Below are 21,190 nucleotides of genomic sequence, written 5' to 3'. Positions count from 1 at the left end.
TGGCTGGCTATTATCGTAGGTTTGTACCTAAATATCCGAATGCCACCAGCCCGCTGAATGATCTCACTAAAATGGGAACACAAGAACCACTCCGGTGAACGGAGCCATGCCAACAGGTGTTTACACAAGTGAAAGCTGCACTCCTGACTTCTCTCTCCATTTTTTGTTACAGATGGAAGCAGGGCGGATGGTCCCCCGGACTGAGTCGGGCAGTGGGGGTATGAGGAGGCGTTGTGTGATCGAGTGCCGATCTGTGGAGAGTGAGGTCCGGGAAAGCTAAGTGATTAAGGATTTATTCCTGTGTTGAAAACCTGTTTGTGTTACCAGTGGGTTGTGATGGAAATAAAATGAGAGGAGATGGTGGCAGATTAGAGAGAGAGAGAGAGTCGTGCTTGAACCGCCTGTGTATGTGTGTGCATAGTGTGTTGCTGAAAAACAACAAGATTAACTTGCAAATAAAGAACTGTTTATTGGAATGCAGAACACCGTCTCCAGCTTCACCCTTCCCTGGAACTAAGGGATTTGTTACACAGAGAAACATATATAAAATACATATTACAAAGCAATGAACAATGGGAGAGCAGCAAAGCATCAAGCTTTGTAACATGGTCAAGAACGCAGGTAAGACAAGCCGATAAAAAACACATACATCGTGGTCCGGAGGCAGGAGGAAACACAAACATCCTCTGTAGTATTTTACAGCTACACACCATATCACTGGAACGGTGGCAGAAAGAACAGAAAAGAGCTTGCATCAAGGATGTTGTTATTGCCCAAAAGATATTAAGAAACAAATGGTCCATATTTCTATTATTCTAATGCATTACATATAGCCCATTTACACTACCAAATTCTTATGAAAAGGCTGTCTTCATTTATATCGACCTTGCTTGATAGGGAATGTGTTACAATCCCTGGTTGTCTGCCCTGTGTTTTCCGTGTCGCCGTCACCATGATTCCCGACCTTCATCACCGTGTCATTGTTCTCACCTGATTGTCGTTCGTTATCATCATGTCTCTGTGTATTTAAACCCCGCTGTTCCTCCATTCCCTGGTCGTTCATTGTTCTGACTGTTCTGATGTTTGCTCTGTTGCCTGTCTTACCGTGTTCATCCTGCCGTGTTCATCCAGTCCATGTACCTTCGATGTTTTCATGTTTTAGTTTCAGTTTTCCCCCCGTGGATGTTTCATTTGTTCCTGTTTGTCGTGTTTTCACTATTGTTCAATAAACCCGCTTATAGATCCTCACTCCCCGTCCGCCTCCACCTGCTTGTCATAACAGAATGTAATATATAATAGGAAGCAGATGGTGCAATAACCAGAGAAAAACCTCACAAATTAAATTGCACTTGACCCAGCCCTCTACTTTGCACATGCTTTCGCCAACCCACTTGCACCTATACTTAACTTAGGAGACCTGGCTGGAGTCACTCAGCACACCCTGGATTCAAACTCGCGACTCCAGGGGTTGTAGTCAGCAGCAATACTCGCTGAGCTACCCAGGCCCCTGCATTACTCTGGTTCTTAATATTGGTTGTTGCCTTCATGAGCATCAATGAATGTATGTACCTTTTATAATAGTTGTGTTTTAGTCACTTGAATGTCCTAAGGATCAAAAGCTGGATTTCAATATCAGATAACACCACTGTTTGGAAGAAGATGCTGTAAAATTTAAGAATGTGTAGTACATGGAGGATTTTCCATAAGAACAGTGGGCAGTTTCACTGCTCAGGACAGTGCAGGGACTCATGCACAACTATTACAAAAGATACAAAAAGTCAATTGCAATTTTTATGATCCGTCTTATTTTTTTAAATTATAAACATCTTGCAGATTCTGTAAGGTGCACGCAAACCTATGAACTCAACTGGATAAACACACATATTACATATTTATAAAGAAAGAATCTTTTTTGTTTTTGTCATCATCTAGTTAGATTCTAACTGTATTATGGTGTACCCTTAAATTAGTTTATTGTGCAATTCACAGCACGAGAGTAGCCTTCAAACAAGGTTATATTGATGGAGTCTCTATTGCAATCCCTCTGCAGCCACATGTTCTCACCCGTGCCATGAATCTTTAACAAGAACCACCTGAATGTTAAACAAGAAGAAATGTCTCTGATGGAGGGAAAACTGGGATATCACCATCAATGAAATTCAGAGAAGAGATGAAAGGAGACATAGATCCCACTCTCTGTCAATCTCCTATGGAAGTCAAGACAGCCTCAGGACTTAGCACATATTTCATTACCTGAGCTTGATATCAAACATATAGAAAATATGGCTAAATTATCTGTGGACATTTGAGACCAGCTTAATCAAAAATTACATTACTGGGTAACACCAGAAAACTTGGCTTAGGGGAGTTTTTTGATGCCTCTTGACTCCCTACAAAATATTATTGGTGTCCAAGAAAAGCTCATGACTTTTTCTGTTATGTTTGAGTAGTTGACATGACATTTCAAAGTGTCAGCAGTTTCCTGCAGCATGACATTATATGCTTCATTCTTCAAACTATTTTAATTATTTTACATGCAGTTTTAAATTATGTCATACATACTCACTGAGCTCTTTATTAGGAACACTTGTACACCTACATATTCATGTTATTATCAAATCAGCCAATCACGTGGCAGCAGTGCAATGCATAGAATCATGCAGATACGGGTCAGCAGCTTCAGTTAATGTTCACATCAACCATCAGAATGGGGAAAAATGTGACTGTAGTGATTTTAATCGTGGCATGATTGTTGGTGCCAGATGGGCTGATATGAGTATTTCTGTCATTTCTGATCTCCTGGGATTTTCATGCAGAATGGTGCCAAAAACAAAAAAACATCTAGTCAGAAGCAGTTCTGTGGACAGAAATGCCTTGTTGATAAGGAAGGTCAACGGAGAATGGCTGGACTGGTTCGAGCTGATAGAAAGGCTACGGTAACTCAGATAACCGTTCTGTACAATTGTAGTATGCACAACACATCGAACCTTGAGCCGGATGAGCTACAACAGTAGAAGACCACATCTTTATTAGGACCACAGTGTTCCTAACAAACTGCTCATTGAGTGTATAATGAAATGTTGTGCTTTTTTACATAAAATGTATGTTGTACAATATATTTATGAGCAGTGACATCACCTAAAATATACACTTTCCTCTATTCAGTATTATGAATTGAACCTAAATTCTTGATGTTCAATAAAAAAGTATATGTTATTGGTGAACTATCCATTTTGTAACGAACACAAGTTGAGACAGTCACAATGTCGGGGTAAAACTGCTTTATTGAAAAAAGCAGGCAACAGTACAAAGGGCAAATCCAGAGAAGCGTAGTCAAGCGGAGCGTAAGGTCGAAGCCGGGAAATCAGTAAATATCAAAAGGGGCAAATCCACAGAAGAGTAGTCCAGGGGAGAGTTAGGTCGAAGCCGGGGTATCAGAGTATATCAAAGGGGCGAGACAAGCGAGAGGAAAAGACAGGGGATACTAGGGGAACACTAGAGCTGGCAAAGCGAAGGGGTAAACTAAACAATAACCAACAAGAGTGAGACGAAAGGGCAGCGTATAAATAGGGGAAAACGAACAGTGCAGGTGAGACTAATAATCTAGTGATTAGAACGAGTGCGGGTGAAACTAATACTCTGATGAATGTGAGCGAGCGCGAGAGCCAGAGGGGGCGGGTGCAGGTGAAACTAATAACAGGGAACGTGCACGCTAACAAGGGGACTGTGGAGTTAAATACGGGATGAAATGGGCAAAGAAGAGGTAAGGGCAAAACGGGACAAGGTGAATGTTACATAGCCCCCCCTCAAGGGATCGGATACCAGACGATCCCAACGAACAAAACCCCAGAACGGAAAACCCACAAAAACCCCAAAACAAAATGAGGGCAGTCCAAGGGGCACAGAGGGTAGGCAGGAAGTCCAAGAGGGCAACGAGGGGCAGACAGGCAGTCCAAGGGGGCAACGAGGGGCAATAAGAAGGTCCACGAGGGCACAAAGGGAAATGAAACAGTCCACGGGGTCAATGGGAAGTTCAAGGCAAGGTCTGGGGGAACATAGCGGAAAGGCGGGTGGCCGGGAGATCTGGGGGGCAGCCATAGGGCAGAGACTGGGTCAGGGGGCCTGGAAGGCAACTGTAGGACAGGGACTGGGTCCGGGGGCCTGGAAGGTGACCACAGGACAGGGACTAGACTAGGAGACCTGGGAGGTGGCCACGGGACAGGAATAGGGTCAGGAGGCCAGGGATGAGGCAACAGGGCCAGGACAGGGTCAGGAGGCCACCGGACAGGGTCAGGAGGCCAGGGAACAGGCCACAGGACAGGAAGAGGGTCAGGAGGCCAGGGAAAAGGCCACAGGACAGGAAGAGGGTCAGGAAGTCCGGGAAGAGGAACGGTTACTGGGGGAGCTGGCAGAACCAAGTGAGGAAGGGTTTCCGGGGGCGGAGCCGTGAAAGGCAGGGCTGTGGAGGACTTGGGAGACGGAGTCCTGGAAGGCGGAGCCATGGGAGACTCGGCAGGCGGGGCACTGAGAGACTGAGGAGGCAGTGCCGAGGAAGGCTCGGGGGGCTCAGGAGGCGGTGCCATAGGAGGCCCAAGAGACAGGGCAGAGGGAGGTGGTGCCGCAGGAGGCTCTAGAGGCAGAGACCTGGAAGGCTCTGGCGGCGGAGCCGATGGAAGCGGCACTGTAGGAGGCTCTAGAGGCGGGGGCCTGGAAGGCTCAGGAGGTGGAGCCAATGACGGTGGCGCCGTGGGAGACTCTAGAGGCGGAGGTCTGGAAGGCTCTGGAGGTGGAGCCGAAGGAGGCTTTAGGGGCGAAGACCTGGAAGGCTCTGGAGGCGGAGCCAAGGGAGGTGGCGCCGTGGGAGGTTTCTGAGGCGAAGACCTGGCAGGCTCTGTCGTCTCTGGGGGTAGAGCCGTAGGAGGCTCGGGAGGCGGAGCTCTAGAAGGCTTTGGAGTCCCTGGGAGCAGAGCCGTAGGAGGCTCTGGAGGCGGAGCCGTAGGAGGCTCGAGAGGCGGAGCCCTAGAAAGCACTGGAGTCTCTGGGAGCAGAGCCGTAGGAGGCTCGGGAGGTGGAGCTGTAGGAGGCTCTGGAGGGGGAGCCGTAGGAGGCTCGAGAGGCGGAGCCGTAGGAGGCTCGAGAGGCAGAGCCCTAGAAAGCTCTGGAGTCTCTGGGAGCAGAGCCGTAGGAGGCTCGGGAGGTGGAGCCGTAGGAAGCTCTGGAGGGGGAGCCGTAGGAGGCTCGGGAGGCGGAGCCGTAGGAGGCTCGGGGAGAAAGGCCGGGGAAGACTCGAGAGGCTCTGGAGGTGGAGCCCTGGAAGACTCAAGTGACTTGAGGAGCGGAGCCCTGGAAGACTCGAGTGATTTGAGGGGCGGAGCCCTGGGAGGCTCGAGAGACTTGAGAGGGGGAGCCATGAAAGACTCGAGAGATGGAGCCTTGAGAGGCTCGGGAGGAGGAGGAGCCCTGGAAGACTCGAGAGACGGAGCCCTGAGAGGCTCGAGAGGAGGAGGAGCCCTGGAAGACTCGAGAGACAGAGCCCTGAGAGGCTTGAGAGGAGGAGGAGCCCTGGAAGACTCGAGAGACGGAGCCCTGAGAGGCTCGAGAGGAGGAGGAGCCCTGGAAGACTCGAGAGACGGAGCCCTGAGAGGCTCGAGAGGAGGAGGAGCCCTGAAAGACTCGAGAGACGAAGCCCTGAGAGGCTTGAGAGGAGGAGGAGCCCTGAAAGACTCGAGAGACAAAGCCCTGGGAGGCTTGAGAGGGGGAGGAGCCCTGAAAGACTCGAGGGACGTAGCCCTGAGAGGCTCGAGAGGAGGAGGAGCCCTGAAAGACTCAAGAGATGAAGCCCTGAGAGGCTTGAGAGGAGAAGGAGCCCTGAAAGACTTGAGAGACGAAGCCCTGAGAGGCTTGAGAGGGGGAGGAGCCCTGAAAGACTCGAGAGACGGAGCCCTGAGAGGCTCGAGAGGCTTGAGAGGCGGAGCCCTGGGAGGCTCGAGAGGAGGAGGAGCCCTAGGAGGCTTGAGAGGCGGAGCCCTGAGAGGCTCGAGAGGCTTGAGAGGCGGAGCCCTGGGAGGCTTGAGAGGCGAGGCCCTGGGAGGCTCGAGGGGCAGAGCCCTGGGAGGCTCGAGAGACTTGAGAGGCAGAGCCCTGGGAGGCTCGAGAGGAGGAGCCCTGGGAGGCTCGAGAGGCGGGGCCCTGGGAGGCTCGAGGGGTAGAGCCCTGGGAGGCTCGAGAGACTTGAGAAGCAGAGCCCTGGGAGGCTCGAGAGGAGGGGCCCTGGGAGGCTCGAGAGGCGGGGCCCTGGGAGGCTCGAGAGGCGGAGCCCTTGAGGACTCTGAGGGGCGAGCAGAGGCTGGCAGAGTCATAGATGACTCTGAGGGCGGAGCAGAGCCCCACAGAGCCGTGGAAGACTCTGAGGGCGAAACAGGGGCCGGCAGAGCCGTGGAAGACTCTGAGGGCAGAGCAGAGGCCGGCAGAGCCGTGGAAGACTCTGAGGGCGGAACAGAGCTCGGCAGAGCCGTGGAAGACTCTGAGGGCAGAGCAGAGGCCGGCAGAGCCGTGGAAGACTCTGAGGGCGGAGCAGAGGCCGCTAGAGCCATGAAAGACTCTGAGGGAACCTCTGTGGTCTTGAGCACAAGATGAGACTGGGGAGAAGGTGCCCTCTTCCTTCTCTTTCTCCTTCGGCCAACAGGGAGCGTGGCCATGGGGACGGTCGAGGTTACAGCCGCTGGCTCGCTGACCATGGCAGGCGTGGGCGCTGGCTCACTGGCCTTGGTAGGCCTCGAGACTGGGGCCGTGGCACGCTTCGAGACTGGGGCCGTGGCAGGCTTCGAGACTGGGGCCGTGGCAGGCTTTGAGACTGGGGCCGTGGCAGGCTTTGAGACTGGGGCCGTGGCAGGCTTTGAGACTGGGGCCGTGGCGTGGAACTCTGATTCAGTGTCTGCTTCCCCCACAGTAAATGAGGAACCAGCGAACAGTAGGGCGAGGTCAATAAATTGAGTCAGGTTGAGGGAGCAGCGACCACCAGGCATGAACGATGAGGTTGGCTCATTCAGTCCACATTGAAAAATGTCTTTCAGAGCCACCTCATCAAAGTTCACCTGGTTAGCCAGGGCACAAAAGTCAACCACATAAGCCTCCAAGGGTTGACTCCCCTGACGCAAAACCAAGAGTTGGGCCGCTGGGTCCATAATGTTAAGGGCACGGTTTAAAGTTCTAAAACCGCTGCCCTGCATAAAAAACCCTTGGCAAGCGTCCAAAGAGCCATCAAACCTCTCCGGGGGTGGAAAGCTTACGCCGCTCGCGGATGCGTTGAGAGCATCAACGGGCTCAGGGACAGACACAGGCGGAACAGGGTGAAATGAATTGGAAATAGTACGTACCTGCTGCCCCTGGGCCGCGAGCGCTCGGTCATGCCTCCTAAACGTAGATCCTCGCGCAGAACGTGCCGTGAAAATCCGCTCTAGTGAGCTGTGAAAATCCACCGGGGGATCCATTGTGACTGTTCTGTAGGGTTGGTTATTATGTAACGAACACAAGTTGAGACAGTCACAATGTCAGGGTAAAACTGCTTTATTGAAAAAAGCAGCCAACAGTACAAAGGGCAAATCCAGAGAAGCGTAGTCAAGCGGTGCGTAAGGTCGAAGCCGGGAAATCAGTAACTATCAAAAGGGGCAAATCCACAGAAGAGTAGTCTAGGGGAGCGTTAGGTCGAAGCCGGGAATCAGAGTATATCAAAGGCTCTGACAAGCGAGAGGAAAAGACAGGGGATACTAGGGGAACACTAGAGCTGGCAATGCGAAGGGGTAAACTAAACAATAACCAACAAGAGTGAGACGAAAGGGCAGCGTATAAATAGGGGAAAACGAACAGTGCAGGTGAGACTAATAATCTAGTGATTAGGACGAGTGCAGGTGAAACTAATACTCTGATGAATGTGAGCGAGCGCGAGAGCCAGAGGGGGCGGGTGCAGGTGAAACTAATAACAGGGAACGTGCACGCTAAGAAGGGGACTGTGGAGTTAAATACGGGACGAAATGGGCAAAGAAGAGGTAAGGGCAAAACGGGACAAGGTGAATGTTACACATTTATATGTTCTATTATTATACACTGATGTTTTATTTATGCCATTTGCAGGACAAATTCACACTTCTTTGTATCTCTCACTGTTTAATTACTTAATTAACTATAATTCCCGTCTGTCGATCACTTCGACGTTGTGTCAAAGAAGCGACACTAGGGGTCTCTTTTGAGAGTCAGGACTGGAACCCTCCATCCTTCGCGGCTGGATGATTGATTCCTCGGGTCTGTGCGCCACTCACAGCCACCCCCCACCCCCGGTTCCTTTCTTTCCGGAAGTGCATGATGAGCTGACGAGGTTGTGGATGGCACCTTTACTGCTCGTAATTGAACCCCTCGCTCATCCGCTCACACGACCGGTCCAAGAGTACTCGGCTGTCCCCGAGGTGGACAGAGTGGAGGCCATCTCTCATATCATGCCCCGCGTCGCCACCCCCTTCGGTTTGCAGTACCCACATTCTCAATAAAGGAGCAATTTCCTCTTTATTTGGGTCACTTGGCCCGCAAATGCCATTCTCACGGCACCCCGGTGCCACACCTTAACAGTCCCGGCACATCGGACGCGGACCTCCCGCCTCCAAACCCATGACTTTTAACCTCGGAGGTTACTGTTGTAACCTCCATTCACTGATGGTGGGAACGAGATGTTGTGTCCTCCCGGCCACATTGCGGCCGAACCTCATTGTTCGGTAGAACTCGGTAACGTGTTAACAACTGACCGGGTGTACCGCTTGCACCTAGTGCCCTTTCCCTCCGCTAAGGTAATATCTTGTGCTCTTATCCCAGGAGATCCCACTAACTCGGCTCCCTGGATGACTCCTCCCTAGCCCTCTAGTCCGCGAATTCAGCGGAGGAATTCCCCGACCAAACCCAATGCGTGTACTCAAATTAGTCTGTACTGGAATAGGTGCTCCAGGTTGGGCCCCCGTGTGGACTTGTCCCCCTGTGTGTATTTTCCCCTTGCTAGCGAACCCTCGTCTCCCTTGGGCAGTCCTCACTGCCCCCCGGTCACTGTGTTTGTAGCAACTCCTCCCTCCCAATGAGGTAGGATCTACCACCGCGCCATTCTCCACATGTGACTTAGAATCTCATGTGATGTATTCCACCACACTTTACCTCCCCCAGCCTGGGCAGGTGTGGTCTCTGCAGGGTCTTTCCCCCCTGAAAGAATAGGAATTGTGAAAGAACACCTTCCCCAATGCGTGTGATAGCGTTAAGATGGCCCCAGCCACTTTAATTCTATGCTAGAAACATATAGAGAGAAAAGGCGCGGCTGGCGCGGCTTGCTCCAATGCTTGGCACGGCACCTTGTTCCCCCTATATTGGGGCGTAGGGAACCAGAAGGCTATGACGATCTTATGGGGCGTTGGGGAAGGGTACGTGCAGTCTGACACAGCCTGTCATTTTTGGCACGCAACTGCCTGCCCACACCTGTGTCAGCAGCACACGTACACGGTTCAGCGCATGGTGTGATTAAAATTGGACCCCTAGTGTCCTTCTTCGACACAACGTCGAAGTGAGTGACAGAAGGGGAATGTCTAGGTTACTTTTGTAACCTCTGTTCCCTGATGGTGGAAACGAGATGTTGTGTCCTCCCGGCCACGTTGCGGCCGAACCTCATTGTTGGCTCCTCAGAAAAATCTGAACAGATGCATTTCCCTCCCTTTATACCAATATGTACACGGGCGGGGCATGCAAATTCTGTCTGCCAAATTCTCATTGGCCTTTTCTCATAGATCAGAGATGCGAAAGGCTCTCAAGAGAGACCCCTAGTGTTGCTTCTTCGACACAATGTCTCGTTCCCTCCAGCAGGGAAAGGAGGCTATATCCGTAACCTAGACGATACCTATTTTCATCCCTGTTTCTGCCAAATATCTTTTAAGCATTATTTAGCACTGACTAAACAGTCCATCTAACACTCACTAACACAAACACACACTTATGAACACAGATGGCCTTTTCAAAACATTCCCTGTTGCTATGATAAAGAGAGATGGTATTAGCATTGGATATTAATTGGATTTCATAGTTCAGATTTTACTTTCCAATACAGAGTTTGTGGAGGACATTAGGCACGGTTTGTTGTGAGTAACAGCACGTATTTATGTACAGGTGTATGCTGGAGCGTGTGTTTGTGTAAACTGATGCAGTTGCATATTTTGCAGAAAATGCTTTTCAGCAGTTTTATTGCTTACAAGTCTCTATGAACATTTGTCATAATTAGAACATGCACACACACACACACACACACACACACACACACACACACACACACACACACACACACACACACACACACACATGTTTGGTTTCCATGTTTTATGGGGACTTTCCATAGACATAATGGTTTTTATACTGTACAAACTTTATATTCTATCCCCTAAACCTAACCCTACCCCTAAACCTAACACTCACAGAACACATTCTGCATTTTTACATTTTCAAAAAACATAATTTAGTATGATTTATAAGCTGTTTTCCTCATGGGGACCGACAAAATGTCCCCACAAGGTCAACATTTTCAGGTTTTACTATCCTTATGGGGACATTTGGTCCCCACAAAGTGATAAAAACACGCTCTCACACACACACACACAGTTTGCATTGTGCAGTTTAGTTAGCTCAGTTTTGAGATCCTAAAAATGAAGTGTTGTGTAGCACCTGGCCTCAGGGATACAAATAATTGTAACACTGTGTCACATAAATAATTTTCCTCACTTGTTGAGTGGGCTCAGTCTTGACATCGTGTGCTGGTGAGCTAGAGTAGCTGGAGCAAATACAAATGATGTCTCTCTTTCTCTCTCTCTCTCTCTCTCTCTCCATGTGTTTCTTCTTCTCATCCACCATGCTCAATTTGTTTAAAATTTCCCCTGCCTTTTACTCTCACTCTCTCTCTCTGACAGGTAGTCAGCAATTTAAGAAAGTGTTGTCAGTAAATGGGAGTGATGGAAAGGCATGATAGCTGTTTAAGGTTAGAAAGCCAAAAAGATAAAAGACATGAAAGAAGAGAGGTGTAAAGAAAAATATGTTACTTATAGTGTTCTTTGATGAAGAGTGAGAGAAAGAAAGAAAGAAAGAAAGAAAGAAAGAAAGAAAGAAAGAAAGAAAGAAAGAAAGAAGTCTAACTTTGTTCTAGTCTGGCTGGAGAGGTGTGGTTGAGTCGGTCTAATGAATCCATGCTGCCCTCCTTCAGCATATAATCAAAGCTCAAGATGAACATCATGACCACGCCTTCCTGGTTCTTCACAGGAATTATGTGTGTTGTGCACTGAAAGTCTGATCCTGCAGAAATGAAAAGAAAGACATAAAAAATTATTTACACAAGTATTTAATATCAAATTATTACTGAATTTAGTGACATGAGCATCTTTCAATTTAAAAATGAACTCTGACCTCTGAACTCTGACCGTGAATTAATTCTCGTTAATTCACGTTTTTTTCTGATTTTTTCTAGTTAATTAATCTGATTGTTCGAATTAAACATAAATATAAATGTAGAGGCAGAAGAAGGTTGTAGAGAGCAGGTTACATCTGCTACTTTACTACATAAACAGGCATTTTGTATGTACACGCTGATGTTCATTCAGTTTGACAGCTTCAGGCTTCATTCTTGACAGGCTAAGATGGGGGTCGTCATGGCAACTAAAGGGCAAGTTGGCCCTTGAGAAAATCAGAATGTAGCCGAGGCTCTGATAGGTTTTTACATTTGTTGAAACAAACTGTTGATTACAGTGGATTTAATTAGAGTTATCAGACATGATAATTAGACAAAGGCTGCCATCTCTAAATACCTAATTGTCTTCATTATTGTCATAACCATTATCATTTTCATAATCATCATTCGTTTTTTCAAGTGCAAATGAGCAGTTGGCTTTACAGTAATGAGACACTAGCCACAGTCCAACCGTTGATAAAAAAAAAAAAAAAAAACTTACAAGCCCTGTTCCTGTCCCAGCTCTAAAATTCTGAGATCTAGATTATAATATTTATTTATTTATTATTTTATTTATTTCTCATATTTACTTTCATTTTGGGGTGAAATGTGACATTTGTCAGATTTGTTATTAATTAACAATAACCAAGATTATTAAATGCTGTAATATAATTAATTTTCATTGTTAATTCATAATACTTAATGCATTAATTCATGTTAACAAATAGACCTTTTTGTAAAGTGTTACAAGATAAATATGTTGTGTGAAATATTGCATTGTTCATGATTATCATATCATTCCCAATCCCAGTTTTACACTCAAAGTTATGTCGTGTGATTTCAAAATGCTTTACATTTGTAATTTAAACGACCTAATAATTAAAAAAATCTAATTCAAAAGACTTATTTTGTTTGTTAATTAGACATCATTGGCTTTGGAGAATTGGAGAAAAAACAATGCTTAATATGGCGGCTGTAGTCTCACACTACAATTAAAGTGAAGTGCTTTGATTAGGACATTTCGATTTAGTATTTTGATGTATTTTCTACTGAAACAAGAGGGGGCGGGACATGTCGAATGACTTGTTCCATGTTTAAAAACAGCCAATAGGTTTAGTTTACAGAACTCACTTTTTAAGCGATTTTTATTGGAAAATCTGTTTGGAACATCCTACAGCATTGATTGTGTTACCATTTAAGTGACCTGCAAAGGCATTTTCAGTATCCGTTAGAACACAGCCGGGCACACTGAACAGTTGTAGGGGGAGGGTCCATTTTAGTTCTTGTAAACATTTGATTGGACAAGGTTTCTGAACATGCTCTATGTGATGTCATGGGTGTTGCTGTGTCTTTTTAGCTGGAAGAGAGAGACTACAGATTTGAAATGCTTATATTTTCTGAAAACTAATTTTGACTATGTTTAGAAGTACACTAGCATATAGATGACCTTAAAGCTAATAAATATGGATCAAAAGCTTTAATTTTGATTTCATAGGGTCTTTAAAAGAGGCAATCGCTTATTTGAAAGCAGCATCGCAATGCCTGTTGACAGATTTTATTGCTGATTTGAAATATGTTATTAGAACGTAATCTTTACCAACCACATGGCTGGCGATAAGGCATTGTCTTAAAGCAACTCGTTTTTGATTTTTGTGAATCATTCTGACAACAATCAGAGAGCAGCACAGTTCAGGATGATGAAAAATCGGGTGAGTGTGTAGAATCAGCTCAAGTCAGAATGAACATTGAATGCAAGTACATTTATCTGTTACTGAGAGACACAACAGAAAAGTGTGTGTGTGCCTGTTGGTGTTTGTTCTATAAATATATCTCAGACTGAGCTCTAGTCTAGTGAGTTTATCTGTGAATATGTAATATAATTAGCAGCTCTGCACGCACACGCGCACACACACACACACACACACACACACACACACACACACACACACACTGCAACACCTGGAATAAACAACAGCAATCGGTGTTTAAAGATCTCAGATTACAGTAACAACATCATCATTATGCCCGAAGCAATGATGAAATACAAAGCTGTTCAGCTTTGTTGGGCCTCATGTACTCAGATAGGAGACAAAGGTAGGCCTACATACACTCATGAAGCATGACTGCGGCCAGTAGGCACTCTAGAAGCCTGATAACACAAACGGCACCAAAATCAAACAAAGGGAGTCCAAAACAGACTACAGATCCCATCAAGCCTTGTTCAATTTATACCTCGTGTGAAATTCTGAAGGATCTAACTCCCAACTCCTATTGGATGAAATGCACGACAGAACACGTCCCACAACCATGATGTCATCAAGAGCATAACAACTGGTGAGCAATCTGCGTCTCACCCTTTTGACTGCAGAAATGAAGAAAGAAGATTTCTCTTCCTTCTTCGACCAAGTTCAATTCGCTGATATCTCCGAGAATCAGCTGCCGTACCGCCTGCCGACAGATTGAGGAAACGGCCTCCCGTCATCACCCGAAATTCGAGGAACCTAGTCGGAGTCAAATGACGGACAAACAAACATTCTACCTGTGTCCTCACGCGACTCAAGTAAGAGGTTTACGTCTGGACAGAGATAGAGTATTATAGTGTGTTATTCTTGTGTATAATTGTAATTGCTTGTATAGTTTACGAACCGCCAAGTCTGCTCATTGCTGCTAATAATACTCAATTACCACGAATGAGATTTGCTGTGTTGTCGTCCAACCACGTTGGGCTGTTTGTGCATTTCCGCCATCGCAGGTGAGACCGGCACACTGAGTTTATCCATTAAAGAACCAACGACCGTGGCGGACGGATTACGAGCTGTTCACCGGTTCTCTGAGTGATAAAACTCAGACGCATTCTCCACGGGAGCCACACCTGCTATTTTGTGCCCTACTTCTGTCCTTACACACACACACTCATACACACACACGCACGCACCATATCTAATCATGTTACAGTTTAGTTTGTAGTTGGAAGTTTATTGACTGCATTGTATTGAATATTAATTGATATTACTGCATCAGTAAAAAATTTTATACTTTAAAGAGAAGTGTTTTGGTATTGTTCTGCATGCACCGTTGTCAAGGGATGTCAGGGAATGTCATTGCTCGGATTCAAGCCTTCATCGTTTACCTTTTGAATGTCGATGTTCTCCGGATGTCGACTTTCCTAAGAGAGCATTCCTATATTGATCTGGTTATTAGTCCCTGATTCCAGGGTGGTGCCCCAACAATATTAGTCCTTATTAATATTCTATTGATAGTTAGCTTTGACGATTGTTGATTTGAAGGTTTAATAAGCTAATGTTGATTCTAATCAATGTTCTATTGATTTAAATAATGAATAATTATCTTTGATAATTATTAGTTATTGCTAATAACCAAACCGACTCCTGAACGAAGCGCTCAACAGCTTCATGGTTCTATATCATCCCTGCAACAGAGAAAGATGCGGTTTTGCTTTCTGGACAGATCACCTACACCTTCTAACAAATGTAACAGCTTATCAAACTGAACTCTGCACAATGGTGAAAAAATACAGTTAGGGATGGGCACATGTACCAGGGTTCTTGGTAATGACAGCAATGATCGATCATGGAAACACAATAATTGCATGACATTTTACACAAATAGACACTTACCAAAAAAGGACATAATTTTGTATTTTGGGATTGATTATACCACCATTTTTGGCAATACCTTGCATTTCAACAGACAGCAATTTGAGGCGACATTGATCACAGTGACTAACAGAGGTAAGGACTTAAGAGACTTTAAGTCCTTACAGTTGACATGATTGAAAACAAATCAAAAGCAGTTTTTCAGAGCCACCTTATTTACACACAGATTTACACTCACCTAAAGGATTATTAGGAACACCATACTAATACTGTGTTTGACCCCCTTTCGCCTTCAGAACTGCCTTAATTCTACGTGGCATTGATTCAACAAGGTGCTGAAAGCATTCTTTAGAAATGTTGGCCCATATTGATAGGATAGCATCTTGCAGTTGATGGAGATTTGTGGGATGCACATCCAGGGCACGAAGCTCCCGTTCCACCACATCCCAAAGATGCTCTATTGGGTTGAGATCTGGTGACTGTGGGGGCCATTTTAGTACAGTGAACTCATTGTCATGTTCAAGAAACCAATTTGAATAATTCGAGCTTTGTGACATGGTGCATTATCCTGCTGGAAGTAGCCATCAGAGGATGGGTACATGGTGGCCATAAAGGGATGGACATGGTCAGAAACAATGCTCAGGTAGGCCGTGGCATTTAAACGATGCCCAATTGGCACTAAGGGGGCTAAAGTGTGCCAAGAAAACATCCCCCACACCATTACACCACCACCACCAGCCTGCACAGTGGTAACAAGGCATGATGGATCCATGTTCTCATTCTGTTTACGCCAAATTCTGACTCTACCATCTGAATGTCTCAACAGAAATCGAGACTCATCAGACCAGGCAACATTTTTCCAGTCTTCAACTGTCCAATTTTGGTGAGCTCTTGCTAATTGTAGCCTCTTTTTCCTATTTGTAGTGGAGATGAGTGGTACCGGTGGGGTCTTCTGCTGTTGTAGCCCATCTGCCTCAAGGTTGTGCGTGTTGTGGCTTCACAAATGCTTTGCTGCATACCTCGGTTGTAACGAGTGGTTATTTCAGGCAAAGTTGCTCTTCTATCAGCTTGAATCAGTCGGCCCATTCTCCTCTGACCTCTAGCATCAACAAGGCATTTTCAGCCCACAGGACTGCCGCATACTGGATGTTTTTCCCTTTTCACACCATTCTTTGTAAACCCTAGAAATGGTTGTGCGTGAAAATCCCAGTAACTGAGCAGATTGTGAAATACTCAGACCGGCCCGTCTGGCACCAACAACCATGCCACGCTCAAAATTGCTTAAATCACCTTTCTTTCCCATTCTGACATTCAGTTTGGAGTTCAGGAGATTGTCTTGACCAGGACCACATCCCTAAATGCATTGAAGCAACTGCCATGTGATTGGTTGATTAGATAATTGCATTAATGAGAAATTGAACAGGTGTTCCTAATAATCCTTTAGGTGAGTGTATATAGTGTAAATCTGAAAAATAAGAAAAGCTTTTTTGGCTCACATTTTTAATTTATTTCAGCAGTTTCTTAGGCTGAGAGTCTTAGAATTGATCATAATCTATATCATTAAAAAATTTGAAAGGTTTTCTTTACAATGATACCAATCTCTTGACCCTCCTTTTTTGTTTTGAAAAGTTATAAGCCTTTACTTTTGTGTATGCCACTGAAACAGGAAATCTTTAAAAACACCCTCAGAGTTTAAAGGTTTAATAATATTGGTTTCTATGGTCGCTGTGAAGTGATATATAAAAGTGAAGAGGTGTTTCACATCATAGCTGTTGCTAATAAGTATTTTAGCATGGCTGGAACACTATATTGACCAATCAGCATCCAGTATCAGACCTATCCATTTTATAATAAATGATATTGATAAAGCACAGCAATAAATGTATTTTCTCCCTTTCTCCTTCTGTGTGTGATGAATGAAATAAGAGAGGTAGGTATAAGCCCAAAGTAAGCTCTCTACTACATCACTGTCAATATTACCACATAACACAATACATCCTAAGAGAGTGAGAGAGTAATTCAGTATGATCACTTTAGGCCAAGGGGAACAATCCACAACACATAAACTTTGAGCTCTACTATTTCTTTTTTATACTTTGCCTCGACAGAATCTTCAGAGAAAATGCAGCTCTGACCAGAGATAGACTGGGACAACATGAACAGCCCAAGACCTAGGCAAACCCATCATGATGCAAAGTGTATAATCACCCACTATGTATTAAATCTTCTATTAGATGAAGCCCTTTTAGTTTTGTTAGCTGGCCCAAAAGTCAGCCGACCCCGTGCGAAATGGCCCAGTGCCTCCAATGGCCAGTGCACCGCTTGCTCTTACTCACGCTTCCTGAAACAGTTATCCTTTTTTCTAAAAACTGAGAAATGTGTGTCTCTAACACAATTACCACTGACATAACATGTTGATATAATCAAATCTAAGAATAAATCATGCAGAATAAAGTATTTTAAAATTATACAAAACTACAATTACAAAACTACTACAATCAAATTTTTACACAATACACTAAAAGATCTACAATTCTCACTGTAAAAGTAGCATCTAATGATATCTTTAAATAGAGTACTGTCTACAAAAGTTAGAAACAAATTAAATTATTCTGCAGTGTCATTTTCCAGAGCCTGTAATGGAATTTGGATACTTTGGGTATTGGCTTAGCTCTGTGTGGAATAGAATTTATTGCCAGACTGGACATAAATATCGGTTTTACAGCAGGAATGTTTATGTAGTGCAACAACCTGTCAGATCTAATCCCAAACAGTTTGGGTTGGTTACATTTGGTATTATCTACGTGAGAGGCAAATTCTGAAAATCATTGAGAGAAACATTATTTGTGTATGTGCGTGTGTGTGCGTGTGTGTGTGTGTGTGTAGACTGAACGGAGAAGAGAAGCTTAAGAGATTAGCTATATGGAACTGAATGAGTGCTTTAACGCTTGAATTTCATGCAGCTGTGGTGCTGCATTAAGTGCATTAAGTATTCACTAAGGGCAAAGGAAAAAAACATCCAGCACACACAGGTATACGTATATGTTTACATAGCTATGGGCACTTATCATAGACTTTTATTGTTTTTAAATAAAGCTAAATTATAATTAGACCTAGACCCTTTTTTTAAAAAAGTAAATAAAAATATATTTGAAAAAATAAATATTAAAAACTATTTACTTCTATTTGTTTAAAAACAATTATTAACTAGATTATTAATTATTTATAATCTATTATTTAACAATAATTATTGATACAATTTACAGTAAGGTCACTATACAATATGCCAACTTTAGTTTTTTTTCAGTATATTGTTCCCCTTCTGTCAAACAACTCAACGTTGTGTCGAATGTAGAGACACAAGGTGTCTTTCTTGAGAGCCTCGCGTACCTCTGAACTTGACAAAAGGCCAATGAGGAATTGGCAGACAGAATTTGCATGTTCCGCCCCCTGACACACGGGTATAAAGGCAAGCAGGCGTGCGTTTGTCAGTAAGATTATCGCTGACTCACGTGTCTGGGTTGCAGTCACACGGAGGAAGCATTTATGAATGGTTTATGTTCTCATTGCGAGAACACAGCCATGGCAACGTTGCGATCGCGGCTTTCTCCCTAGCCGCCACGCACCTTCTTCCTACAGGATTAAGGCCGGCAATGAAGATGAGGAAGAGCAACCCCAAATGGGTTTCGCCGGGTAAAGCGTGTGTGCGTCTGTTAGTCAGGTCATTGTCATAGAGCATAAAGCGGCTGGGGCTATGAATATATCTTAACGCTATGAAATGCGTCGGGGAAGGTGATCTTTTCCGTTCCTATTCTTTCAGGGGAAAGACCCTGCAGAGACCACATCCTGCCCAGACTGGGGGGAGGTGACATGTGGCCAATACGTCACATGGGTTGTCAAGCCACACGTGGAAGTGGCATGGTGGCAGGTCCTACCTGGTGTGGGAGTAGCTCTACAAACACAGCGACCGGGGGCAGAGGGACTGCCCAAGGGAGACCGTCCTATGGAAAATACATCACGGGTAGTTGCCTGAATAGGGAATTAGGCCTGTGGGACCGAACACCAGGCAAGTGTCGCTGACAGAGAACGCTTGCAGGTCCCCAACCCTCTTGATGGAAGCTAGCGCTATCAGGAGGGCCGTCTTCAAGGAGAGGCCCTTGAGCTCAACTGAGTCAAGCGGCTCGATAGGGGGTCTCTGAAGGCCCGAGAGGACCACTGAGAGATCCCAGGAGGGGAACAGGCTTGAGGACTCTGTTAGGGAGTACCAGAGCAGGCAGTGGGAATTATCTTGGGAGGCAAAGAAATATACCTGTGCCCTGCCGAAGGGGCCACAAATCAGCTGGACCACCTGGGTGGAGCCTCACTCTCCGCTGGGCGAGACCTGTCTCGACAGCGTATCTGCTGTCGTGTTGAGGTTGCCCGGGATATGAATGGCGTAGAGAGACCTGAGTTGCTGCTTACTCCAAATGAGGAGATGGCGGGCGAGTTGTGATATATGAAGAGAGCGCATGCCACCTTGGCGATTTATGTACACTACAGTCATGTTGCTGTCTGAACGGATCAAGATGTGCTTGCCCCGAATCAGAGGGAGAAACCTCCGTGGGGCAAGGAATACTGCCAGCAACTCTAGGCAGTTTATGTGCCAATGCAGCCAGGGCCCGGTCCAGGAGCCAGCGGCTGCGTGCCCGTTGCACACGGCGCCCCAACCCAGTTGAGAGGCGTCTGTGGTGACCACGACACAGCTGGACACCTGCTGTAGGTCTGTCCATGGGTTGAAAGTCTGACGGCAGGAAAGGGTGATTGAGGCGGAGCTGCCTGTTGCTTGGACGCAGGGGGATGCCCTTAGTGGGCAGATGTGGTGCGGACCAGGCTGGGGCGGCACCGCGGCATGTTGTGCGAGATCGCTTCCATCTGCCTCCTTACCGCCGAAGACTGCTGGGTGAAGTCATGGACGTGTCGCCGAAGAGGCCAAGCTGGGAGATGGGGGTGTTGAGAAAGCTGTAAACTGATTTATGGACGGGCGGCTGTGGCTCAGTTGGTAGAGCGAGTCGGCCACTAATTGCAGGGATGGTGGTTTGAATCCTGGCCCACACAACTCCACATGCCGAAGTGTCCTTGGGCAAGACACTGAACCCCAAGTTGCTCCCAATGGCAGGTTAGCACCTTACATAGCAGCTCTGCAGCCAATGGTGTATGAACGTGTGTGTGAATGGGTGAATGAGTCACAATGTAAAACGCTATGAATACTGTTAAGGCTTAAAAAGGTGCTATATAAGTGCAGACCATTTACCTTGTGGATTGGGGAAATCAATCATTCAGTCTTTGCAAAACTGGACAATTGTGTGCAGTCCAACAATAACTTCAATCTCACTGGTATGGGTGTTTGTTTATGTGGATGCATGCACATGTTTGTGCAGTGTGGACATAAAATTCACCCCATTACTGTGACCTCAATTAATAAAGAATGAATCTGTTGACCCAGTGACGTCTTAAATGAAATGTGATCTGATGCTTGTCTTGAGAGAGTAAAGCAGGAGAAACCACTGTCAAATTAACTGAGATACACTGAGAGAGGTGAATAGGGCACACAGTGCTTTCAGCATTAATGAGCTTAAACTATTTAAAAGTTAAGACATGTCTACCAGTATTGTCTACTAGTAGAAAATTAACATAACAGAAACAGTCTGGGACCCATTTCCCAATAACGATCAATCTTTTTTAATTTGAAGAGCGTTTTCTATGAGCAATTTTACGAATGTTCATTATTTTTTACGTGCATTTCCCAAAACTGCACTTAACATGCATGAGCACGGACACGCTTTAAGTGCTACTTAAGAGAGTCGCTGTCCTGTGCGAAGTGCTGAAATGTGACCTGTATAGTGCTGTTCGTCATTGTAACTTCATCATATTCCTCTCTGTATAAAAGCTTACAGGATTTAGTGAAGACAGTGGAGAAGCCGTGTATGATCCTGGTAATTACAAGCATTCATTTAATATTATGAGGTTCAACGTGTTATCATGGAGCGCAAAAAAGGAGACGTTTGGAAGATGCACTTTAGGGACATTA

General features: G+C 45.7%; 1 protein-coding gene across 1 annotated transcript in view; it reads right to left on the bottom strand.

Moving 5' to 3' along the window:
- LOC127646433 (potassium voltage-gated channel subfamily H member 7-like) overlaps window positions 1–21,190 on the bottom strand; it is a 107,034-nt gene that overhangs the window by 59,468 nt on the left and 26,376 nt on the right. The window contains exon 3 of the mRNA XM_052130089.1: window positions 11,200–11,355. Coding sequence (XP_051986049.1) covers window positions 11,200–11,355 — 156 coding nt within the window. The remainder of the gene's footprint in view (window positions 1–11,199; window positions 11,356–21,190) is intronic.

The sequence above is a fragment of the Xyrauchen texanus genome, chromosome 7 (genome assembly GCF_025860055.1).
Source record: "Xyrauchen texanus isolate HMW12.3.18 chromosome 7, RBS_HiC_50CHRs, whole genome shotgun sequence".
In the NCBI taxonomy this organism is placed as follows: Eukaryota; Metazoa; Chordata; class Actinopteri; order Cypriniformes; family Catostomidae; genus Xyrauchen; species Xyrauchen texanus.
This window is presented reverse-complemented; position numbering and strand designations above follow the sequence as displayed.